This window comes from Cygnus atratus, chromosome 2 (assembly GCF_013377495.2).
Source record: "Cygnus atratus isolate AKBS03 ecotype Queensland, Australia chromosome 2, CAtr_DNAZoo_HiC_assembly, whole genome shotgun sequence".
NCBI classification, from domain to species: domain Eukaryota; kingdom Metazoa; phylum Chordata; class Aves; order Anseriformes; family Anatidae; genus Cygnus; species Cygnus atratus.
Genome location: NC_066363.1, coordinates 124,378,411 through 124,404,876, shown reverse-complemented (window position 1 = coordinate 124,404,876; position 26,466 = coordinate 124,378,411). Strand labels below are relative to the sequence as shown.

The 26,466-nt window shown below is 37.9% G+C and overlaps 1 protein-coding gene across 6 annotated transcripts in view; it reads right to left on the bottom strand.

The window, feature by feature from the left end:
* Positions 1-1,636: 1,636 nt before the first annotated feature.
* Positions 1,637-26,466, bottom strand: part of SGK3 (serum/glucocorticoid regulated kinase family member 3) — a 57,871-nt gene continuing 33,041 nt past the window's right edge. For 5 of the 6 annotated variants that reach the window (XM_035563060.2, XM_050708742.1, XM_050708744.1 and 2 more), the window contains 15 exons: positions 25,712-25,795; positions 23,673-23,745; positions 20,810-20,885; positions 14,017-14,104; positions 12,006-12,055; positions 10,641-10,698; positions 9,755-9,838; positions 9,529-9,660; positions 7,410-7,522; positions 7,157-7,193; positions 6,957-7,043; positions 4,723-4,818; positions 3,782-3,937; positions 3,054-3,143; positions 1,637-2,181 (listed from right to left, as the gene is read on the bottom strand). In XM_035563060.2, coding sequence (XP_035418953.1) covers positions 2,011-2,181; positions 3,054-3,143; positions 3,782-3,937; positions 4,723-4,818; positions 6,957-7,043; positions 7,157-7,193; positions 7,410-7,522; positions 9,529-9,660; positions 9,755-9,838; positions 10,641-10,698; positions 12,006-12,055; positions 14,017-14,104; positions 20,810-20,885; positions 23,673-23,745; positions 25,712-25,795 — 1,395 coding nt within the window. In that variant the 3' untranslated portion in view covers positions 1,637-2,010. Of the gene's footprint in view, positions 2,182-3,053; positions 3,144-3,781; positions 3,938-4,722; positions 4,819-6,956; positions 7,044-7,156; positions 7,194-7,409; positions 7,523-9,528; positions 9,661-9,754; positions 9,839-10,640; positions 10,699-12,005; positions 12,056-14,016; positions 14,105-20,809; positions 20,886-23,672; positions 23,746-25,711; positions 25,796-26,466 lie in introns of those variants that run through there. The other variant, XM_050708745.1, reaches the window with a different exon arrangement.

The following is a 26,466-nucleotide window of genomic DNA, read 5'->3' as shown; positions in this document are numbered from 1 at the left end:
TGTGAGAGGTAAAAAAAAGTTGTAATATGGTACATTTCCCCGCTGTAAGCAGAATGCAGTTCCAGCAACCTGCAGAATCATTCCAGGGGTATGAAGAGTAAAAGCTTAGTATAGTTTAGTATGAGAATGGATATTTCCTTTCTTCAAATCAATTTCTCCCTTCTACTCCATTAGAAAGGCCTACTGGAGAGGAGGGAAGAAAAAGGAAAAAAAGGCCTACTGCCAAACAATTACAACTGCAAGAACATGATTCATGTAGTTACTGCTGTCCTGAACAGCTGCATAGATTATTTCCACACTTCTCAAAACTTTACAGTGGCAGTATGGGAAATGAGCACTGCTCCACTCCCACAAATGATAGTCCCCCTTCCTTCCTTCCCTTTCAATGTTAATTCGTACATATTTTACCCAGAGACTCCTTCCCACACCTCACACACCAACTATTCAGCATTACTCAAGCATTATGCAAGAGAAGTGGAATAAACAAAGAATCCCGTTTTAGCTTTCACTTGCTGTTTTCCTGTTGACAACATTAATTTCAAAAGAATTATGATTTGACAGACGGTTGTTTGTGATGTTCTCAATTTTTACCTGATCTTGATGCAATATAAGTAGTACTTCTCTTAGCTAGTTCTTATTTTGTCAAAAAGGAAACCATTTAAATACTGAAATTTATCTAACACTTAACTCTGGCTGCTCCTCTGTGTCTTATCAGACTTCTCTCAAACCAAGGCATTTAACTGAATGCATTTATGAACAAAAAACCACAGAGCATTTTTTGAAGTAACAGACAAAAATAAGTTGTTATTTACAGGTAATATATAATACTACCATAATAGGCTTTTACACACTGTAACTGCAGTCAATTTTTGCATTGTTAAAAGTTTTCCTTAAACAGAAGTTGATCAGAATGATCAGTTTGTCCATACATGTGTATGTTATGAGAAATACAATAGCTTTTCACATTCTAGGAATTACCAACGTAATTTACATTACTTTTCCAAATATCAAGTGAAGATTTAAAAATGGTGCAAAATGGGAGACAGAAGGACAAGTAGCTATGAATGTTTAAGTACAATCGATTTGGAACATAATTAGTGTTTCAAACTACATACCAGTGAGAAAAATGCTTAAATATTTGGCATGATCCCCTCACCACCCATCCCTGGAAGGTTAAAGCAAGATAGCCTTTCAAAGTAGCAGTGATTATTGCTAATTGTATCTTTGGAAAAGCAGAGTTTTAACAAAAAATATTTTTAATGCAGTTGAAATCCAGACATTTATCTCAGGGAGGAAAAAAGGTAGAACATATGATCAGTAATGTTATCAATTCAATACAGTTAATTTGTTCTATCCTTGCTTTGAGTAATCCCCCATGCCTCAGATAATCCAGTTGAGTGAACTAGGTACTCCAGCAAATGCAAAAACGACGATCTAGTTTTACATGCCCAACTCTTCACTCTACAGAAATCCTCGAAGCATCTCAGTGTTAACTTAAATTAAACCTTCATTTAAGTGCTGACAGGTAAGTTAACAAATTTCAAACCGATAAAACAGGGAAAACATTTACCTTTTTTAAACCAGGATATACAAAAGACGATTTGCATAGTTACAATTCAAGCACAAAGTCACTGTAAATAGGTACAAAGGCATTTATAAATTTACTAAATTTGCTGCTTTTTGTGCCAGCCTAGTCTTAGATACATATGAATGTAAACCTGAAGGGACTGAGGAGAACAGTCAGTGTTTTTGCTTAAAAAAATACGTAGATGTAGAGAACATTATTTAAAGTTTTTAAAAATATTTTCTGCAGCAGGAATAAACAGTTCAAACCCCAAAGAAAGCCATCCAAAATGCCCAAATTCCTCCTATACAGCAGAGAAAGTTTGTTCATAGGTTTTAAACCTACATACAAAACGAGGCACAGGTTACACTATTTTGGAATGTGTTCATAACTCTAACATTTCAGTTCATCCCAAGACTTCCAAAACACTGTTGGCTTCTAACTTCCTAGGAAAACATATCTTCAGAAGGTGGTGCATAAGAAAATCCAACAAATGCATCATCTGCCTCTAGGACACTGGCATTAACAATGTTGTAATCAGAAGAAATGCAAACTGAGTATGGGACCATTTCTTCCGTAAACACGGCATCAAAATTCCCAATATCATCTGGGCCAACCTAGAAAACAGGAAGATCAATCATTTGTCATATTAATACTGTGTTTTAAAAAACTATGCTTCTCCTGTAGATTTCAGATTTAACTTCTGAGACCATCTACTTTGTGTAATTCTTTCCTATGTAAATACAGAAAGCTTAAAGCAGCACACTACAGCATCCCTGAAAGTTATTAAAACAGTTATTAAAAGCTTGCTTGTTTCTTTTAGGCTGGCATTCAGGCCAGAAGCGATACGCATTTATGATGTGAAAAACTTAGAGATATTCTTTAGTATTTCTTTTCTTAAGTGACTTTTAGGGAGCTGCAAAAACTTAAAAAATAATAAAAAAAATAATAAAAAAACAACCACAGACCAAATTCTTTCTCCCTTTTTCATTACTAATACTAAAGCATTAAATTCCAGCAACAGTATTTGCTTTGATAGACCACCTTCCCAGTAGCACACCCAAGAACTAAAGCACAGTAGGAGTTACGGAGCGGAGAGAAAAGACACCAAAGGTTTCTCCACCAAACAGATGTAAACTGATAGGAAGATAAACAAAAGTAGGGTTGAAACTAAGGCTTAATAATTACAAAAAAAATCATGAAGTCAGTAATTTGGAGTCTTCACTTAAAGAGGCTGTAAATTATTCTTCTTTGTCTACAGACCCCACAGAAATCGTCAGTCCTTTGATAGGAACGAGCAGAGGGAACAGCGATACATCCAAGTGAGTTTTAAGTTATGAAGACAGCACCACTGCTCGGAAGTGTCACTTCTCCAGAGTGCAGCCAGCACTGAGGGGTTCCCATCCATTCTGATGCACAAATATTTCTTCCAAACAGAAGAGCCTTTAAAGGCAGGATTTTGGCAGCTATGAACTGAAACAGCACCTACCACGTTAGGATTAAACGGTGGCGGAATCTTCTTCTGAAGGAGGTCAGTCCAGCTGAGAGATTCAAAGAATGGGTGCTTTTGAATTTCAAGCTGCAGTAGGGAATAGAGATAACACGCGTTTCAGAAATCCATCCTGCGCATCACAGTAAATACTACTTCAGATTGCACGCACAAACAAAACCTAAGGAAGTCAAGAAGTCAAGTCCTTCATTCGGTTTGTTTTGCAATAAAAGCTGTAGTTGGCAAAAAGAGCAATTCAAATTTGTTAGCCTGCCTCTAAGAACTGGTTTCTGCATTTAAGCCTTAAAATCAACCACAGAGCAGGAATGTTTCCCGATACTATTTCTGCTCCTCTTTTCAAGATGTTAGTTTTTATAAAGATCACTGTCTGAGAAGCAGCAGCTTAAAAAACTCTACAATATGCTTAATAGTTATGAGGCAGTAAACAGCTGTGCTAAACACTACCATCCTTTCATCATATTGCCACCGTGGAAAAAATACTGTCATAATCTACGTGCTCTATTACAAGGTCAACACATGATCTAACATTAAATGACCACAACTGGTGTCTTAGAAGAAGAAATAAAAAGGAGGAAAAAAGAGACAGACTCGTAACGGAGCATTTTCTGCTCTCCCACTATTAAACCTGTGTGGTGCACATAAATTTGGTCATGTCCCTTTAAATGAAAAAGGGCTTGATAAATTTGATAAATTAGGACATTACATACAAAGTCTTCCCTTGCTCCGAGTCTGCTTTGCCGATCTTTCTCCAAAAGTTCTTCCAGAATAGACCAGGCTGTGAGACTGATTCCTGGACGCAGAACCAGGGGCTTATGAAGAATATTCTCATACATCTCAGCAACATCACGGCAGTAAAAAGGAGGCTAAAAAAACAAATGTTATATATGATTTTGAAGGCACATTCAGCATTTTGTTTTGTGTGTATGCATCAATAAACACTTCTGTAAGAAATAGGAACTGCTAGCAACGAAGGAAGAAATCCGCTTCTTACACATTGCTAACTTTAGTTCAGTCATCCCCACTGCCAAGTCTCTACACTTGATAGCTTTCCCCGCCACCTCCTCTTTTCGTAATATGTCCTCACCCTCACAAGTAGCTACAGATGCCCTCCAGATTCAAAGCTCCCACTGAACCTGCCTGAAAAGAACAAGTGGAAAACCAGATCTGTTTCCCTACTTAAGGTCCAGATGCATATAAAACTAAAGAAAACTAACAGAACACATTGTTATTAGAGTGATCACATGTGACTAGAAGAAGCACAGTAAGATTTTTTTCTTTTAATATTGCATCTAAAAGCAGAAGAGCTAGAAGAAATCCTGGAAGACCTAAGTTAAAATACATATTTTAATTTATTGGGTATTATCACTATTGATACAGTTTACTCTGACGTTCCCTCAGTCATGGCTACCTGTCTTCAGAGCTGATGTTCAGCAGTTCACTGGAAAGCAAAAGTTTAAACATCCAGAGGCAATGCAAAATCCAAGAGAGAAAAACAGATGCTATGTTAACACAAACGGTTCATCCATTGAAGTGGAGTACTTCAATACTCTACAAAAGGCAGCATCTTTAACACTCTGGTGTACTTCAGGTAAGATAAAGAGGGAGAAGAAGGGAAGCAATCCCTGCCCCACATGTATTAAGTACATACCAGCCCGTAAAGCATTTCATAAAGAACTGCACCAAGGCACCACCAGTCTACTGTGTTGTCATAGGGCTGCTTTTTAATAACTTCTGGTGCAAGATACTAAAATTAAAATAAAAAATAGAGCATTAGTATAGCAATAAAAAAAACTACGTTTTAGTCACATAACAGTAAACATCTTCAGGAAAAGTTGCTTACAGCAATTTTAAGACTGACTTACTTATCTTATTCTTCAAGGCAAATACTTCATCACCGTCTGGTCATTTAGCAAGTAGGACAGCTGTTTTCCCAATTGAAACAATGCTTTCCAAACACTATCGTTTTGCCAAATTACGTTCCCACCTCTATTACGAAACTTGTTAAACATTTCAAGTAGGCTGCTGTGATGTACTAGAGGCAACGTCCTCCCGGTATACCTCTCTCTCAGCAAGCTGGCCACCAGCCAAGCTGACTTCTGCCATTCCAAGCCTGAGTGCTCCCCATCCACCACATAAACATGAAAGGAGAAGCAGTTCTTTCTGCTTCAAGCTTATCACCGAGAAACAGTATGCCTTACTCTGAATTTCACCGTAAACTTTAGTGAGGGCATAAGTTGTGAATTGCTAAATTATCTAAATTAGAAGTTCTTGTAAAAGAGCTGTCATCTGATTTGTTATAAACATCTGGTATCAAACAACGACAATGATAACTGGTTTCCATCTGCCTTGCAAGAAATCTACTCAGCATCTCAGAACTTACTAACGCTACAGTACAAGCGCAGCACTTCACAGTACAAGACTATTCTTTGTAGGTATGTAATATAAAATTAGTACAGCTGGTTCATCACCATCATCTCAGTTTACAACACCACCACACATGCAGTTTCTAACCCTTTCCCTCAAGGCAAGAGGTTGCTCACTTTTATCATTCCAGTATCCAAATTCTGAAAGTTAACGTGTAAAACATATAGTAGCCTCTCTTTGTAAATGGACAAGGCACAGATATCACTGTAATGACAGGAGCTGAAAGTTATAGCTTATTTGTAGCAGTATTTCTCAAACTTTCTGTATGCGTGAGTGCCCTGTACCTCATTTGTCTACAGATGACCCTGCAAAAGCATGAAAAGCACTTGAGTATTTTGAACTTGTTCTAACCTTTCATAATCTCATTTGAACTTTATAGGTGCTGGAAGTCAAACAACTCAGTGTGCAGAAACAGAGAATACCATTGTGCTTTTAGCAGGATTATGAAATACTTGAATCTGTATCTTGGATTAGAAAGAATAATACACAACTGTTACATTTAGTCTTTACATTTTAAAGAACAAATATTAAGCAACTGCATTAGCATCCTCTTATGCTGCAACTCATGGAAGTCCAAGGTAAGCATTAAAACTAGCTTTCTGAACACTAGACAGAAGTCCCATAGATTTTCCTCAAACAAATTTGAAGTCAGTGTTCTATATATTGTTCGATGAACTTTGTGAAGCATTCAACAAATACTGTTTCAGCTCACATTTACCACTTGGCCTTTTGGATTCCTACTTTGATGATAACAAGGATAAGTTGTCAAATGTTGCTTTTTTTTTTCTTTTTAAGTTCAAATGTTTCAGCTACACACCACTCCTTACCCATCCTTCTCTGCCAAAGGCCTTTTCCGTAATTTATATTCAAAGTAAAAAAAAAAAAAAAAAAGCCACTAATCTTGGCATCTCAGTCAATCCCTAGTACATGTTTAACACTTCCAGATTCTGAGTCTTCCAGTCTATTTTTCTTAGTAAAAAGAGACAAAGTTAAATAAGCTGTCATCAAGTTCAAAGTTTCAGTCATATACAAAAGTTGCTCAAGTCTCACGAGATACTAAGTGCCTCTAACCCTACTAAAAATTAGTGGCAGGATATGGTAAATAAATTCGTACTGGCAAATCTGTCACAGCTGTTACAAAAACCAACTGTCCTGTGTCTAGCCAGTGGTTAGGAGACATGGGAAGAATCAGAGTATGTGAAAAGGGTTGGGAAGAGGGAGGACAGAAAAGATGATTTATGAGGATGTGGGTAGTAAGTAGGAGATACTCTATATTAGCAAGCAGGACAAAGAACAGATCTGCAGTAAAGTCTCCCTTGGTTTGGTTCCATGGAAGAGCTTGTAAAAAGAATGCAAGTCTCCAACAATACAAAACAGAGTATTTGATCTTCTGTTTACACAAATAATTGTCAACAAACAGTAGTTATTAGTCAAAAGATACGGAAATCGTCAACATACTTCTGGTGTCCCACAAAAAGTTGCAGTAGTTTCAGAACTTGCAATCCCTTCTTTACAAAGTCCAAAGTCTGTCAACACAACGTGACCCTGTTTAAGAAAAGAGGGATATTTAAAAAAAATAGAACACGCTCAACATGCACATGAATAAATGTCAATTTTGTGAGAAAGATAGAAAATCAAAAATCATGTTGCGTACTTACTAGTGAGTCTAGGAGAATGTTTTCTGGCTTTAAATCCCTATTAAAAAAAATCATTGTATTAACTCAAAGCAGAAGTCACTAACACAAAAGCTTCAAAGGCATTGGCTTTTATTCTTCAGTTGAAAGAAGCTTTATGTTTTTTGGAAACATTATGTTCAAATTTCTCCCAAGATGATTTCATGCAGCATTTTTTTACTCAGTAATTTGTCCCATTTGAACTTCTGCAGTACAAGAACACAGTTCAGAAACTTACCTGTACACTATATTTATGGAGTGTAAGTAGCCCAGTGCACTGGCGATTTCAGCAGCATAAAATCTGGCTCTGTGCTCAGGAAAGGAACGTTCTCTTTGTAAGTGAAAGAACAGCTGTAAATATGGAAAACAGTAAATAAGAACAAAACACACAAAATCAGGTTAGTAAGGTGCAATTTTAACAGTAAGAAGTCATTTTACTTATCTGTCTACACTTTTAAGAATGGAAAATGAAATAAAATTGGTTTTGCTGCATTACAACATTCCTTTACTCACTTCTTTTCCAGTCTTTTACACTTCTGAAACACACAGGTAACTCAGCTACAAGGATATCCCCTTAAAACCAAGACTAGTCAAAAAAAATAGTGAAAAACCACTAAGCTGTGAATAGAGGCTGGCAAGATTCAACCATGCAAGACAAACCTCCTGAAAGGATATAGCCAGGTGTCAGTCAAGTCATCTTCCATTTCCAAGTATCCTTGCATTCAAAGTTTTGTATAAAAGTGCTTATATGATTGTATTCTGAGAACACCTCGGGAGATGTATATTCCAGGCCGATTCACAAATGTTTTCAACTACAGAGCTTTGGCTTTAAATAGTTTGAGCAGATGCAGAAGTCTAGCCAAAGATTAAATCATATACATATGAAGTTGTGCTACACATTCAATTTTTTTTTTTTTTTTAAGAGAATAGAATTTTTCTGTTTTCTACCTGCAAAATTTAGGAGAAAAACAAAGCCACCAAAAATTTCCAAGTGCTTCATTGAACTTTGAAGGCTGTTTTGAACTGTACTTTAGTTTGCCTGGAAGAATGCCAAACTAAGCTGTAGCCAAAGATTCAGAGTAGAGCAAACCAGGAGTTTGTTAATGCTGTCTAAATTAGATGACAGTACATTAGACTAGAGGAAGGTCCATCAAAGTCCAGACTCCAACACTCAAAGGAGTCAGAAACCCAGGTCTGGGGGCATCACGAATAGTGGCAGTGGGCCTTATAAGTATCTACTAACATACACCACAATTCATACTTCATAATGATTTATTCTACATACTTTATTTTTGTCTGTGTATAGACAGCTGCAGGGACATAATAGGTAACCCTGAGGTATGCTGAATCGAACTGTTTAAATTCTACCCCTCCTTCTCATGTTCTCTGTCAGCTACCAGAGTTTTATCTTCTACAACAGCATCCCGTCTCCTCCTCCTCCGTTCTGCTTTACGACTTTGTAAGGCCTTTGGAAAACGTATGTGTTTTACAGCTATAAGTTACCAAATTGAAAACAGCAACTGACAAGACAGCTCCCCTTTACAGCATATACGTTGGACAACTACTTTCACACAATCATTTTTCACTACACTTTGTGATCTTCAGTCACAGTTCAGTCTGCAATACCCCAATTTTCCATAAAACCTTATGAAAAAATAGAAGCAACATTTCATACCCTTCTCACGTTTATTAGCTATTTGACCAGTAGCTTCTTGAGCACTCCTGGAAGTACTGAGTACTTTGAAAAGCAACATGGCTCTGGCTAAAGACAAAGTGGTCCAAAACATCTTAGTTAAATATCTACAGATTTCTTCCATTTCTTGCACACATTTTCCTCCAAGTTACTTAGTGACTCCTCATACTCAATAGCATCACTTCAAGGAAAAGAATCCTGAGAATAAGGCTATTTGGCAACAAATAATTAGTCAATGCAAAGCCACAGAATAATCCCAAGATTCCTATAAACATAGTAGCAAATTCAATTGCCCATTTCTTTCCTTCCACTTTTGAAATACCAGCATCTCAGCTAATTCAGATGAAAGAGAAAAAGACAGTTTTACATACTGAAAAATGTCAACATATGATTAATTCATAACAGAGATAAATTTAGGTAACTGTAAAAGAGACAGTATTTTTATCTGACAACCATGAATTAATTCTGGATTGAAGTTGTTGATAAGAACAGGGTCTGTATAGCTACAGAAGTCTGCAGGAACAGCATTGCTTTAGATAAAGTAATACGAGGTTCAAAACTTGGGATAATACTGATCACAGCCCACTGTAAAGGATCATTTTATTGTGCTAATTCTAGGTGAGAGGAATGAAGAGACTCAAATCCAAGTAGAATCACCACATACCTCTCCTCCATTAATGAAATCCAGAACAAAGTAAAGCTTTTCTGTTGTTTGGAATGAGTAATGTAATCCCACTAAAAATGGATGTTTCACATTTTTCAGAAGCACGTTACGTTCAGCCATAATATGTTTTTGCTGTAGAGAAGTAAAGGATCAGTAGGTAAATAGGAACAATTTTGTAATTAAGGGAAAGAGAAAGGGGTGAGGGAGATAGCATATTTTTCTTCACCTCTTTCCTGTTAAGAACAATTTTTTTCTGCAGCACTTTGACAGCGTAATATTTCCCATCCAGTTTTCTTTTGGCAAGAAGAACCTGTGAAGTTCAAAACAAACGAAGAAACGTGGTTGCTGTATTTCACATTCTATTAATAATTTCTTAATTTCAGCATAACTGAAAAGCATTAAAGCTATGTGTTCTCAATAGCATCTTTGCTTTTCATGTAGTCAATCACCACAGAGCGAACAGAGTTTAGAGTAGCTAGCACCAATACAGTGATACAGTTTAGCATAATCTGTCTATATAGTGATATCATGAAAGACTGAATTACAGCATTTATTTTCCAGGAGCTGCTGGCTCTCTAGAGATGAATTTCAGCTGCTTTTGTAAGTTTTAAAGTTAATTCTGTGGAAAAACAACACTTTGAAAAATAACTTGTTAAAGATTTCAAGAGGGTTTCTCTGATGCATCTCTTTGGAGAATATCCATATTAAAGTCACTTTTCAAAGTGCTGCTCCATAGCATTAGGTGCTTGACAAAGCAGCCCATACCAACAAAGGGAAGCACAGGATTTGTACTCCAGCTGCCGCACAAGCACAGGGGTACCTCCCTTCCTCCCTGGGGAAAAGAGAGGATCCCTACTGCTCTTAACAAGAGAGGAAAACACTAATTTGTTACTCCCAACAAGTGACCAAGGCAGACTACCACCACAACAGGAATAAATAACAGCACTACTATGAAGTGGCAGCAACAGGAATCTAATACAAGAATTTATATACCATCCTAGGATGATACAGCTTCCGAAGCCTCCGGCAAGGTCTCCAGCCAACAGTCGCTATGCACAAGACACCAGCTGGAACCCTTGCACCAGGTAAGACACAGGAATTAGAAAGCTCACCTTGCCAAAGCTTCCTTTCCCAATAACTTTCAGGAAATCAAAGTCTGTTGGTTTAGCGCTGAAAGATATTTAGAAAGGATACAGGTTATTTGGGTATCAATTACAAGCTTCACATCTGTACAGATGTCTAGCATAACACTTGAATTGTAACACAAAAAGAGCAGTCTGTCAACAGCCTTCTTTATTCTTCATTCCAACCAATACCTGGACTTCCACAAAGCTGCCCTTTGTTTTGCAATTCTATCTTCCTCCAGAAAAAGTGGTAGGGTTGCATCATTTGAGTTTTATTTTTTAATTTTGAAGGTTAAGATACAGAGTAGGAGTAAGACTATTCTTTTGTCCTCCATAGCCTCTAGTGTCTTGTAATTTTTAAGTCTTCATTTCCCCATGACTTTTCCTGGAGCTCATCTCCTGTTTCCCAAGAGCCAAATGGATTCTAAAGCTTACATGAGGGAAGGACGGACCACGTTTGACATCTATTCTATCTTTCATCAGCCCATCCTTCCCTCCATCCATTGCTCCCCCATTTTAAATTAAAGCAAGAGGAGCGAGGCTGTTACACCTTCCTCTTCTGAGCGTGTATTTGTATAAATTCAGTCTGTTTTTCCACTTCCCACATCACCACTCCTTTCAGTTATTTCCAACAATCCCCTCATTTTTTCCTAAGTACAATTCAGAAGTATTTTTGTCAGCAAAGTAATTATCCATCCCTTCAGCTTCTGAAACAACAGTAATGTCCCAATACACCTCTTCATTTATTGTTCCTCAAGGGAAGTACTCTTAAAATTTAATTTCTCACTGCAGTCTGTTAAGCATTTCCCCTGTTAGCCCAGGACAAATCTGAGGAGAAAAAAAAACAAGAAAAAAAGACAAAAAGCTTTGTGCTTCGATGACAAAAGCACAAATTCAGAGACCTGAGAACAGAAACTCTGCAGAAGACACTAGAGAAGCAATTTGTGACTGCAGTGACTAGGTTTGTATTATCAACAAGGTAAGTTGCTCCTTTGTAATGTACTAAAAGGAACTTGTTTTCAGAAACTGGTCACATTCTTAACAGTTGTGGGACCACTCCCAAAGGAAGAGAGTTTTGGTGTTGTTTTTTTTGCTATATCATCCTTAAGTAAAAGGACAGCAGTGTAGTCCCAGGGCACACCGGGCATGAACCTACGGATAACAGCAGACTAACAAAACCTGAAGGTAAAAAGGAAAAAAAAAAAGGGTTTGTTTATTTAGCACAGGATTAAATGTCTTGCTTCCTTCCAAGCAAGGAAAATAAAAAATACAGCCGTATGTCCAAAGAGCTCTTCATACTATTACCAATTATATTCAGTCTAATTTTTCAGTTTGTAGTTAATTGAAACCTACTGAGGATTTCCAGATGGTCCCAAGTTGATATTCTGTGAGGTAGAATTTAACTGTTGGGAGAAACAAAGAGGTTTGTTTATTTTTAAATTTTTCTCTTATACTTCAACCAGTGGTAATTTCAAAATACTTTACTGATTTGCTCCATCTATACCCACTTGTTAGAATAGGTTTTTACAGATATCTAACATCTAAATTGGGAACACTGTAAGTTGAAATATCTGGCCATCACCACGTTGTCACAAAGTATTTCTACACACATCATATTGCAGGATAAAGATAATAAAGTAGTCATGTGCAGATAGAAAGGACAAGATTAGGAATGAAAATTTAAGACTGTCAACAAATGATGTGTTCCTCCTGGAGGACCTAATCCCTTCTGTATTCGCTCTAGGAATACATTTTCTACCTTTTGTTCTAAATTCTCCAAGACCTTACCAATAAAATTATTTTTAAACCCCACTGTTTATGCGAGAGTCTAATTAAAGATGTAGTGCTTTAAAAAAAGAGTGCACATTCCCCCCACCAAGAAAAAACATTCCCAACCTTTCCCATCCTGACATTAAAGGTTAACTAACTAATTCCAGGAATGGTATGAGTCTTACCAGTACACACCCAGATGGGATTTGTAAATTACACAGACAAGAGGAAACCACCTTCGTTTAAGTAACTTTCTCCATTTTGTTTTTAAATAAAGAAGCAGTAGCAGTACCCTCAGCATTATTTTGGATTTTATCAGAGAAAGATAAATTTCAAAGACAAGTTATCTGGAGATAGGCAAACAGGCATCACAAAATCAGCACCCCCACAGAAGCAGAGAATGCCCTGACCAGCAGCACTAGACGTGACTACTACACTAGTAAGAACCAACCACACCATGGCACTAAACGATTTTTAAAGAGCTACTATGTACATTTTAAGACTGGAAGGGAAGCTTGTTATTGTTCCTTGTTGTACAGCTACATCACTTACAGGAACTGTGAGACCATTAACTTTCTATCAAAGAGTATGGCCCAGGCCACTACACGTTAGCTCTCCTCCTATTTTGGAATTTGTTGTGATATGATACATCATGTATTTTCTATGGAAGCTTTCCACACTACTTAAAGTATCTTCCAAAAGAGGAAAAGAAAACTTGTCTTTTAAATTATAGTATTCTGCAACATTCTGCTGTATGCTCGCTGTGCTGTCAAGTACTTCAGGAAAAAAAAAAGCAAAGACTGGCATCTTTGAAGTGAGACTTTCAGAAAACACACTGCATTGTGTGTGATCTACAGTAGATTCAGAAAGGCAACTCTTGCATTCTTTAAGAGGGACTGAATAAAAAGAGAAGTGCTAAGGTCACAGCTATATGCCACGAAGTAAACCAGAGAAAACAAGGTCAATCACGGCACTTCTGCCTTCCTAGAAAGACTCTTTTTTCCAACCAGTGCTGTTTCTGGAGATTGTAAATCACCTTTCAGAGAATCCATCTAAGTTGTACTTCTGTAGTGGCTCTTCTGACAAAAGAGGCTTGAGACCTCACACAGTGTTCAGTGTGAACTGAAATTAAATCCATCTTTGCTCCTGAGTGACTTCTAGAAAGACTGATTTTTTTTTTCCTCCAAGAGAATTACATTTCTCCCTCTCTTTAAAAACCAAAACAAACATAAAACAAACAAAAAACCCCACACAATTAAAAATTCAGTCTCCGCTGCTCCTTGCCAGATGTCCTTAGCAAGAATCTTTGAAGAGACTGAAAAGAACTGTGACAACTAAACTGTGACTAAATCTGAGTCTTTCACCCATAGCAAGTGGGAAAGAAGCAAGACAAAGCTAGCAATCATTCTAAATCTTCGCTGCAGTTCATATCTGACAGGAAAATATCTTACAGCCCACAGCAGAACAGTTTCATTTAAAAGAGCGGAGAGGAGATTTACTGCAAAACCAATTGGTAATTTTCAGTAAGCAATATACTTAAGATTGCTGTCGAGTAGCTAAGGTTTAGAAGACTGTTCTATGTCTGTTTTATTACCTTCTGATTACTCCTTTCATCTTCATCTTCTGATGGATCCGACTGGTGTTTGGGGTTATCCATCTGAAGGAATGCTCTGACGTCTGGGCTAGAAGCACAATTAGATGCATTAGGACACCAATAACCTGCACGATTTCAGCCAGAATCGTAGAAAAACAGTAATGGCTTCAACAGCAGTGGACCAAGAAGTTACTCATCACAAAGTTTTACGCTTCTGGTAATTAAGGACTGTATACAATAAATGTTTTTATAGCAACATAATTCAACTGCTGAGTATGTTACATAGAATAAGTTTTCTACTCACAAAAATTTGACATGTGAAAGTACACGTATGTGAAGACTTCACGAGACAATGCTCTGTAGAACTACATTAAAAATATTAGAAGAAAAAGCCATATGTAAAGCATAAGTTCTAACTAGCCAGCAACCACAAAAAAACTTAAGTTCTTTCCAAAAAAATGAACAGTTAAAAGATCAATTTTAGTTTTCTAAAATTAATGAAGTAACACAACAGAATGAAATATTCAGTCTGTATCCCAAAGAGAGATGCATGTCCCAACAGGTACATGGTAGTAGTAATGTTCCCGTCCCCATCTGCTTTTAAGTGGAAGGTGGTGGTTTTGTAGTCTCAGTGTAAGCTAGCTGGGCACTAACAACAGTGCAATAAATCTTTAAAATTAATTGCAGGTCCAAAATGCTATCCTTCCAAAACTGGCAAGAGAGACTGAAAGCTTCCCATAGTACACAACGAAATGCAAAAGTGGGGCAAAATTAATTCCTAATTGGGTGTTGCTTCTGGCTCGCATACCACTTGAAGAGATGACATTAATCTTTCAAGTTCCTTCAGTTCACTACCATGATAACTCCAATACCAAAATCATGAACAAATCATCCGAGCAGCCAAGGATCAGGTTAGGAAAACTAAAGCTCTATTAGAATTAAATCTGGCCAGGGACATCAAAGGCAACAAGAAAGGCTTCTATAGGTGGGTCACTGATAAAAGGAAGACCAGGGAAATTGTGGGCTCTTTCTAGAAGGGAATAGGAGACCTGTTTACCTGGGATATCGAGAAGGCTGAGGTACTCAATGACTTTTCTGCCTCAGTCTTCACCTGCAAGAGCTCCAGTCACATAGTCCAAGTCCCAGAAGACAAAGGCAGGGACTGGGAGAATGAAGAACCACCCACTGTAGGAGAAGATCAGGTTTGAGACCAACTAAGGAACATGAAGGCGCACAAGTCCACAGGACTTGATGAGAGGCATCCGTGAGTCCTGAGGGAACTGGTAGACATAGTCACTAAGCCACTGTCCACCGTATTTGAGAAGTCATGGCAGTCTAATGAAGTTCCCACTGACCAGAAGAGGGGAAACATAACCCCCACGTTTGAAAAGGGAAAAAAGAAAGACCCAGGAACCTACAGGCCAGTCACTCTCACCTCTGTGCCCAGCAAGACCAAGGAGCAGATCCTCCTGGAAAATCTGCCAAGGCACATGGAAAATAAGGAAGTGACTTGTGACATCCAACATGGCTTTACTAAGAGCAGATCATGCCTGACAAATTTGGTGGCCTCCTACAACAGGATCACAGAACTGGTGGATAGGGGAAGAGCAAGTGACATCATCTCCGTGGACTTGTGCCAAACATTTGACACTGTTCCACATCATCCTTGTCTCTGAACTGGACATACATGGATGTGAAAGATGGATCACTCAGCAGGTAAGAAATCAGCTGGATTGTTGCACTCAAGGAGTTGCATGCAGTCAAGGGCTCAAAATGTCCAGGTGGAGACCAGTAACAAGTGGTGTTCCTCAGGGGTTGGTATTGGGACTGGCACTGTTTAACGCCTTTGTTGGTTTGCTGATGACACCAAGCTAAGTGGTGTGGTTGACACGTCAGAGGGAAGGGATGCCATCCAGAGGGACCCGGGCAGGCTTGAGAGGTGGGCCTTTGCAAACCTCATGAGGTTCAACAAGGCCAAGTGCAAGGTCCTGCAACTGGGCCAGGGCAATCCCAAGCACAAATACAGACTGGGTGGAGAATGGATTGAGAGCAGCCCTGAGGAGAAGGACCTGGGGGTGCTGTTTGACAAGAAGCTCAACACAAGCCAGCAATGTGAGCTTGCAGCCCAGAAAGACAACCATATTCTGGGCTGCATCAAAAGAAGCATTGACCAGCAGGGTGAGGGAGGCGATTCTTCCCCTCTACTCTGCTCTTGTGACCCCACAGCATCCAGCTCTGGGGCCCCCAGCACAAGAAGGACACGGACCTATTAGAGCGAGTCCAGAAGAGGGCCACAAGGATGATCTGAGGGCTGGAGCACCTCTCCTATAAAGACAGGAGAGTTCCTATAGCAGCCTTCCAGTACCTAAAGGGGTCCTACAAGCAAACAGGAGAGAGACACTTTATTAGGGAGTGTAGTGATAGGACAAGGAGTAGTGGTTTTAAACTAAAAGAGGGTAGCTAAAACAGGTTGCCCAGAGAAGCTGTGGATGCCCCATCCCTGCAAGTGTTCAAGGCCAGGTTGGATGGGGCTTTGGGCAGCCTGGTAAAGTGGAACAAGTCCCTGCCCTTGGCAGGGGGGTTGGAATTAGGTGATCTTTAAAGCACCTTCTGTCCCTAACCATTCTATGATTCACTAAAAGGTAGCTAGCTTATTCAGGAAGAAGCATTACCCAATTTCAGAGGAAGTTTTTAGAGAAGCTCCCAGGACAGCCTCAGATAGAAAACTCTGCATGAGTCATTCAGTATGAACAACAACAAAAAAAATGGAGCTGCCCTTTCATCACTAATATATACAAAATAGGGTAGCTTTTATATCAGAAGCAGATACACTTTGCTCTTTTCCATCTATTTCACCCTCCACACTTCCGTAAAGCAAGGATCAGAAGTGAGAGCTTAGCTGTTTTTGACATTTCTCCAGCTACTGTATTTCATATTAGCGTTACTGAACCTAACTCGTGTCATAAATTACTTGAGGCTCACAGTCTCCATCGCTTACATTCTGTACTCCTAAACTCTGCATGAAATCTATTTCAGTTACCATTAGCCTTTCAGGTTAAAGTACAGCGACAAGATTGTTCGTGCAATTTCACACTACCGTTTCAGCTTAATTTTTCCCATCTTACATGAACTTCACATTCTGATCTATTTCAGGGTATGTTTTGTATCCTCGCTCCCCAGAATAGAAAAATCACTGTTGTTTGAAAATTGTGGTAATATTGACTCATCACACAATAACTGAAGTCTCAGAACTTCTGTATATTATAAAATGAAGAACAAAAAGTTAACATTTTTTTCACTAGACACAGAGTATCAAAACCTGACCTTAATTATCTTTCTGCATTAATTATGTTGGACAACTGGCTGATTAAGTAGAGCATGTTGTAATACATCTCAAATAGTTACTATAGTAACTTTGTCCACCAGTGAATTCAGAGCAGAAAAAAATAGTTCAGTGAAAGACCACTGTACAGTCAGAGTATTCAACAATTCTGCAGTATGTAGCAGCCAGAGGCATACCTGATCATTGTTACACAATTCTCATCTGTAATTTTAGAAGTTGTGGAAGCATTGCAAAAAAGTAATGAATAAAATAAAGTCTAATGAACCAATTCCTTAGCCAAGACTGCAGCAGCATCATTAGCTCATGCTGTATTAATTCAAAGTATTTTAAAATACACTGAAACTGTTCCTAAAGTAACTTCACATATCCAATTAAAAGAGTTAAGAAAATAGTTTAGAAAGGTATGTTCAATATACATTGTATATTTACTACCAGAACGTTGTTTTTGTCTGGACTTACACGCTGGACTAGGTAAATTTAGTGAATTTAGTTTACGGATCATCTCTGAAAATCCATGAAGGGGTCCCAAGCTCTGCCTAAATATGGTTCCTTCTAGTTCGTAAACACATGAACCCCCACAAAAATTGCGGATACACAATTCTGTACACACACAGAAACATGAACAAGCTCAAAAAGTTAAAATCTTTGGAACTAAATGGTAAAATTAATAAATATTAAGACCCTGTCAATAGCAAAGACATACTTTATCTAAATAATGGTGCCCAGCTACTCCCCCTTCTCTGCACACCTTTTTAAAAAATGCAAAACACTGCTTTCTTTCTTATGCAAAAAAGATAGTCAAAAAGCCATGAAGTACAGGAAGATTTTAAAAGAACCAGACTACTCTAATGCAAGGTTTAACTTTTCCCAACGTGTATTGCAATCCCTTGAAGTCCAGAGGTTCCATATTCATTTTTATATCCACCAGATTTTGACACCAGAAACTCTCGTCACTCTAATTCTCTTCTAGGGAAGTAATACAGATACCTGCTTCTCACTTAAAGAACTGATAACTCATTTCCCCATAGAGGTTGCAGGGTATTGTTATCCTCAAGTTCTTCAAGTGTTATGCAAACGTACTCATTTTCATTAAGGAGCTACTTTGGTCTATTTAAAAATAACTATGGTACATCTTTAATGCATTCACTATTATACACTGGGATTCAAACATTTTCTTTGGACATTATCTTTTCAGTGAGGACCCACGTTTGAGGAGGAAAGCAGCTGAGTGATTTAGGTGATTCACAGTGTTCACAAGGAACAAATTCGCAGATCCTATCATTCATCTATGGGGAGGAAAGACCAGATCTCTATCCCTTATGACTTTTTTTTTTGTGCGTGCTGTATCCGCATTCTACCCATGAGAGCAAGTTCTCCTACAAATACAGTTAACTGAGTAAACGCAGCTTGAAGTTGGTCCACCTAATTCCAAATTCACTCTAAGACAATGGTTCACCCAGCCTGGTATTCCACCTGACAGGGACTGCAGGAAAATCATCCAGCAGCCCTCACAGAGTCTCTGATCACTCTAATGCACTTCAGGTTTTTGTTGGGTTTATTATTGAGCAGAAACATTTGGGTTTGATACAATATTCAAAAACATGACTAATCCAAGAACAAAATTCACTGAAGGATAAAAAAACCATAAAGCTACATATCAGAAAATCATGTAAGCATTTCTATCTTGGACACACTGAACCTGACATTTGTGCTTTTCAATTGAGATGTTCAGGTGCCTTCCCTTCCAGAAAGAAGAAAGCATCACAAACAAACCTTAAGTTTTTTAGTGAAAGTTTACCCAAGCAAGACTTAAAGTATGAACTCCCGATACTGGTTTTAATGCTTGAAGATTTAGTGGAAGGTGAGCTTTCTTAAACGTCTCTGAAAGTGCACACACCCCCAAGTCTTCCTTGTACATTACTAACTTTCTATAAGTTATTTTACTTAATATCAAATTTACTGGCACATTGAAGCAAAACAGTTTAAGAAAGCATGTATACGGGCTTACTGTAAAAGACTCAATTGCCACATATTCTTTGAGCAGTTTCTAGCAGGCTGTACCAGAAAATACGGTTGTCATGTTTTGGTACTTCTTTACTGCTCATATTTATTGGCACATAGGAAAAGACAACAGATTACGTAGCTATTAATATGATTTGCTGCAATGTGTGATGCATATAAAAAAGAAAAGGATGGCTTTCCATTTAGAGAACAAATCTAAAATGTTTTGAGATGAAATAATTGGTATTTGGAGAAACTGAAGACCAAATGAGAAGGGGTTGTGCTAAATTAAAAAAAAAAAGTATCCGTTCCTAATTGAACAAAACAGATTAGCTTTCAACACATTATTTTACAGTGCTTTCTATTTTTTCCCAGAGAAGAACAATACTATGACCACAAAATTCACAGCATTTCCTTTAGTGGAAAACTATTTCACCATAAAGACTGTGTTTCAAAGTTTTTTCCACTTGTCACAAGGAATACATATACAAAGACTTTTTTTTCCTTCTTTTTCAAAAAGGAAAGGAAGTACATACGTCAACTTAATAGACATTAAATAGTTGGAAAATAAAATCTGACTGCATATTTCAAATATCTGACTGCATATTTCAAACTGCAGCAATATGCTCAGGTATTTTTTTCCTGTGGGAAAGGGACAGTTTCACAGGTTGTACTGATAGGCTAATTAAACAAAGCACATGCAATAAGGAAACTCAGTAATGCCAGACAGAGCTTTGCTGTTTTACGAGATCAAGCAATGTAGAAAGCTGCATGGCTTTAGTTTAAATTTATTAGGTCTAGATTTATACTGAAAGAAGTGTGGTTTACCCTCAAGATCAGTTTGCAAACACACCCCCAAGATTTAACTGGAGCTGTTTATGATGTACGACCATCTATCTCATCACTGTCCCACTGACAGAGGTCATCACGCCTGCAGTTCTTCTGCGAGAAGAGTCTACACAGAACCATAGTTGTGTGCTCTAAGGTGGTCAGTTTGGTTATCCCAAGCCACCTAAGGAAGCTGATTAAGCTACTTGATTGACATGCTTAAAAACAAGTTCTGGAGAATTGCTCTAACAAAAGGATGCAGGCAGTCACTCCTAGAAGAGCAACACAGCAGCAAGTGGTAGAGTTCTCAAACAGTATAAACAAGCATCCACCCTAGAGCAAGAGAGTTTATACTGGAACTTGCACCCCTTAAACTAAAACCAGTTCATTGCAAAACTTTATTTTTAGATTGGCTTTGAGAAAACAAAAACATTTTTTATTATTCTTCAGCCTCAAGATTTCTCTTCAAGAAGAGAGCCACCATATTAAAGATTATCTATTATACTTAAAAGCACTGAACAGGTAAAATAAATGTAGTAAGAAGTATTTAATTTGCAGTTTTGTATTTGACATCTCATGTCCTTTAAATAGTCCTTATAAAACAGAAATGAAACTACTTACTGGTTGCATAGCTCTGGCTGTCTAACTAAGTTTTGAATGAATTCATTCAGTCCTGCTCTTCTCTGTTTAATAAAATCTGAAAAAAAGATTTATTAGGAATGATCAGTGAGATCATGAAAAAGACTTGTTTTCCAGTTTAATTTTTCCTTTTGAGGACTTAAATGGATAGCAGTTAAAAAGAACAAATGAAAATCACAAGCTTAAAAACGTTCAGGTGAGGTGAGAGAACAAATTTCAGTTTATCTGTAACACTACCTTAAAATGTAGTAAGACAGGTGGATTAAACATGAACTGAAGTGCTCCAAGAGCAACGTGCAACCACAGTGGGCTAACCTGTGCAGCCTCCATTGCATGGATGAGCCCTTCAGGTCCTAATTTCACTCAGAAAAAAAGCCAGAGGCAAAACTTGACCTCAATTGCACAAGTTTTTACACAAACAGTCCCACTGAGCAGCATATTTCCATAATAAAGGTATGGCAGTGGAAAAGTTGCACAATCAGCCAGCCAGCAGGCACTCAGATGTTACCATGATAGACATTTAAGTAAAAATACATCTCTTTCCATATTGGACATCACCTCCAACTTTAAAAAAAAAAAAATACATAAATTATCAGAATCTTCAACCTCAGACAAAGCTTAAAACATGCAACTCTTTAAGCAATACGGAAAGATATATGAGGGACTTGAAATAGGAAAATAACGAGAAAGCATCGAACAGAAAAATCTCATCTTTCACTGCTCGCGTCAACCACAAATACTTATTCCACAAACATTAATTTGTGTACTAACTTTTAAGGTATTCCAATGACTGCCATAAGCAGGTTCCTGATAACTTACAATTTTCAAGTCCCCCCCTCCCCCAAATATTAAGAAAAATGTTCATGTTTTTTCAGGAATATAATCCCTAAATCCTTGCTAGGTTATTAAATAATGCCCAGAAGGAGGTAAATTTGCATAAAGATTTTACCTAAGTCACCAACATCTACACCAGCTATTTCAGCATGGTAGATGTAGAATGCAATCTCCACTCTAAGCCTACAAACCTATCCATGTTGTTGAAGAAAAAATATCCGCACCACATCAGCTCAAATGTATGCTGTAATTTCCTACTTCTGTATTTTGACTGGTTCCTATGATTTCCTTCTGTCCTGTTTTTAAAGTTAAAATGGAATTAATTTTGAAATAACCCAAGTGACAATAAAAACAGTGTTTAAATGATAATGTACATTATAACAGTATTTTAAGTAGATTTTGGGAAAGGGATATTTCAATTTCACTCTGCTACGCTTATGACTACAATACACTACTACAATACTGCATACTCAAGTTGCACATTAAAGAATGGACTGACGAAATTAAAATACTTTTCCAAAAATCTGTAAAATGTGACTTATTTCAGAAGCCATCAGAAACCTTATATGAAAGCTTTAGTAAATCAGTTTTAAGATAAAGAATTATTTAAGTGTGTATCGCCCTGCCCTGCAGCAAGAAAAATCTTAAGAACTATTTATTTTCTCATGCTTCAAGAATTTCAGGATAGCTCTCAGAAATTGAAAACAAGACTGAGAACTATGTTTTACAAACATGGTTTTATTAAAGTTTTATTCCCTCCATTCCCATTTAAAATCCCATTTTCTAAATTTCAGTCCAAGAAACCTCACTGTATATCTGGCTGTACAGAAGGCCAGGCTGTGTGACATTAATAGGTCTTCAGCCAGTTCTGAAAGTCCCAAGTTTGGATAAAAGAAACCAAAATAAAGCAAGAAGTCCCTGTAGACACAAGACATGTAGAACTTTTGGACGTCCTTTACATTTTTATCAGAAGCAGCCATCGGAGGAAGGCAACATGAAAAGGAAGCTTCATGTCAGGTTCCAGATAATTAACTGTAGCTGCTAAAAATTAAGATGTTTGAAAGAACTCTTAAAAAAATCCAAACACACACCAAGAAGGTCAACACTTTTAAATCTACTTGTACTTGAAGCACATCCCAAGAAGGTCAATAACTTTGAATCTACTCGAACTTCAGCAAAGAAGAATAGGAAACCTTTAAATAGGTGCATGAGGAGGTGAAACTACCAACTCCGATGGATCACATCAACAAGCCAGGGGAGGGAGGGAATTTCCCAATGACCCTCAGCAAAATCCTTAAGTAAAAAGGGTCTGAACGATGAGTATAAACACTCAGAGCAAAGACCTAGACTGCTCATTAGCCTTTGTATTTATTCATCCATAGTGCCACTTATGTTGATTAGATGCACTTTTAGGAATGATTTTCCATTAACATTTTGATGCAGGCAGGGCAAGCTTAATTGGGACCTATCACTCCTAACTGGATCACACCATCATCTCATCAGACAGGCTTCCATAAGCGCAACAACAACAGGAAAAGGTTCGTTTTCGTCTGAACTGTCCAAGGAAGCACATTTAGATACAAAGCTCTAAAGCCTTCAAGGACAAATCCCTTAGTTATTTATTTTTTAGGGGGAAAAGAGTCACGCAAAGTAGATTAAAATTTAATAGGCATCTGTTTAGAAGAGTCTGTGATTTGGCTTTTGCTCTTACATAAGGGAGATTACAAGCGACAATTCAGAATCTCTCACAATCCAGAACATGGGACAGTTTGGAAGAGCTGGAGCACTCAGTACAAGAAGTATCAGGCCACCAAGCAATAGTTTGTTCAAGATCAGAAGGCAGAATACCTACCTACGCTAGCTCCTGTTCTTTACTGAAGTATGACTAACCTTTGGTTTAGTCATTGGTTTGAGGATTGCTGTAATACTCATCTAAGATAGCTTCTTGTAGGCTGCAACAAATCAAGTCTAAAATGAAGACATTGACAAAACAAGTAACAAGATAACTTACCGGGATCAAAATTATCTCCGAATATTCTTTTAGCTGGAATCTTCAGGTTCATAGTTGGAAATTGCTTCTTTAGCTGAAAATAAAACACGTACAATTGAACTGTGCTTAGACATCAAGTATCTAGAAATAATTGCATTTTGTTTGATTTCTGAGGAATGGTTTGAACACCTGATTATTAGTAATTCTGCTCTTCTTTTCCCATATGCTTGGGAAAAAAACAACTTGCACTCAGCTTGTTTGTGCCAGTCACACCCTTTTAAATCCACATTGCAGCTCACTTTAGAAAGCTATGGACTGTCTTCTTGCAGTGTTATCAAAATGGCTTTCCACTTGTCCCAGATTAAAAAAACGTAGGCTAGAATTTCCATGTTGGTTTTATTCTCCTTGTTTCTTCCTCCATCAATTTTCTTTCTCTCTTGGGTGTTCCCTGTCCCTCCTTTCTTTTTCCTTTTTTTTTATTTTCTTGCTTCTGTATGCTACATATGTATGCATGTATGCTTTTTTATGTATAAAAGTCACAGGTGGTCTACCCCAAGTCAAAACTGCAAACAGATGCACAACCTATGCTTTATGATACTGCATTTGATAATTGAATTACATTCTGTACTGATAAACTGATCAGATCATGCACAACATCATTGAATTTCACCAAAAAAATCTGATGTGAGCTGAGCCAAGCCAAGCCTTGATCATATTCACTTCATCTTCAGGTACTCCCAGGAAGAGCAAATCTTATTCTCCCATCCTCTTTTAAGAAAGTAGATTTCTAGTACAGTAGCTGGCAGCTGTTCTTCCCTTGCAAACATCTGTATCTCTTCCAGTTAGCAATACAAGTTATTTTTGATGTTTTACACTGTAAAACTAGAATGTAAAAATAGGAACTAGATGCTTCCCCATGACCTCCATTTCTACATGCATTAGAAAGATCAGCACTGAACGAACTTCAGCAGAGCAATGACAATCTGAACAGAGAAGGAAGGGAGTGTAGCAACAGGAACAAGATCATTGAAATGTCTTACCAAAGGGAACGGGATCACCAAAACACACTCTAGAGGCACTGAAAAGGGGATGCTTTGTTTGCACATCACTTTCAAGTCTACCCCAAGATACAGGCAAAGCATGGCATGCTGTACCTAGGATGACTTCAGCTCAGACCTTAAGACAGCACCAAGCTGATTGCCTGCATTTGTATACCACTGCCAAATGTAAATCCATGTACAGTGAGGAAGGGGGAAGAAAGACTGACTACTTCTGATAAGGGCAATGGAAGGGAAACTGAAGCACCGTTAAGCGGTTGGTATCATCTTTCCTTACACAGATCACAGAGAATTATTTCTTCATTTATTAAAGCAAAAATTGCAGGCTCCAAACACGAAGAACGAGAGATCAGTACTGACACAGGACAGGTAACAGACTGCACAGCTGAGGAAGTATTTGCTGTACCTACCCACTACATAAACAGGGCAAAATCCTCTCCTAGCAATGAGTCAAAGAAATCCTCATTCAGTTGCTGAAGAGGCCTCTTTCATTTGGACCACCACCACCGAATTTGGCTATGAAAATACAGGTAGCAATTGCTCTGACTGACTTCATGACTGACTTTTGTATTAAGACAAAAGGTTGCTTTCAGTCCTTCATTGCTTTCAGTCCTTCAAAGTAAAACACCTACTTGAAGAGAAATTAATCTAGCTAGATAGTTCAAGTTTCGCTATGATTTTTACCATCACAAACACACACTTCATGTGCTTTGACAACCTGTAAATTGGAATTACTACACAATGATCTCCTCACTCACAATGATCCCAAACAACAACAAAAAGCAGTGACCAAAGAGCCAATTTTCAGTTTAAAATTCAAACAAACCAAAGTTTAAAGAAAATTACAGGGTGGGTTTTTTTTTTTTTTTTAAACAGGCCTCCATGGTTATTGAATGTTGACTCGAACTCCTCGATGAGGAAATTAACTCGAGCCGTAACACTGCAAACAAGTGTTACCCTGTGCTATCCTGGCACAATGCCATAAGCCTGCCTTTTGCTTACCGTATTGTAGAGCTTATCAAACTCCGCATACCGTCTGAGGACGAACCATTCATTTCTGCCAACCGAGACCAACACTTTGTAAACCTGCAGTAACACAAGGATAAAGTTAACGCCAATAGCAAAGTTTAGAAAAAACTCCCACGTTTAATCCTTAGGTGAAAGTCAGGCCAGCTTGTTAAGTTTATAGTGTATACATAGGTGAACAATTATGTTTTTCTGACAACGAAGGCATAAACAGCAATGCAAAGGATTAAAAGAACAATCAAAAGTGTCTTGCCTTTTACAGAGATAGCTTTTGATTAGCTGGTGCTTGAATAAATTAAAGAAAAAGCAAAGCTGATTTCATTGAGTTTGATAAATTCGTTCATATCCAACAGGATCTGCTAGGGAATGTGTTAACACCTTGATAATTCATAATGAATGCCACCATTAAGGAAGGAAAACATTTAAAAGCTGCAGATTGCCTTCACCAAAACCTAGGGAGCAAGCACATATGGAAGACAGGTATATGGAGAACAACAACTCGCAACATCTTGAATGCATATTATAGTCAGGATCCTGACAGAATGCTGAGGACTTAGAACGATTTGGGCTGGATTTAGAGTTGTCTATGATGCCATGAATTGTTCAGGGGGAAAAACGTGCTGTGGCTGACATACAGTGCAGGTTACGTAATGCAGTTTTGGGATCAAGGGAGGAGTAGCTGGAACCTGCTGCACAGTTGTGGACATTCAAACCCGTGGTAGAAGAGGACT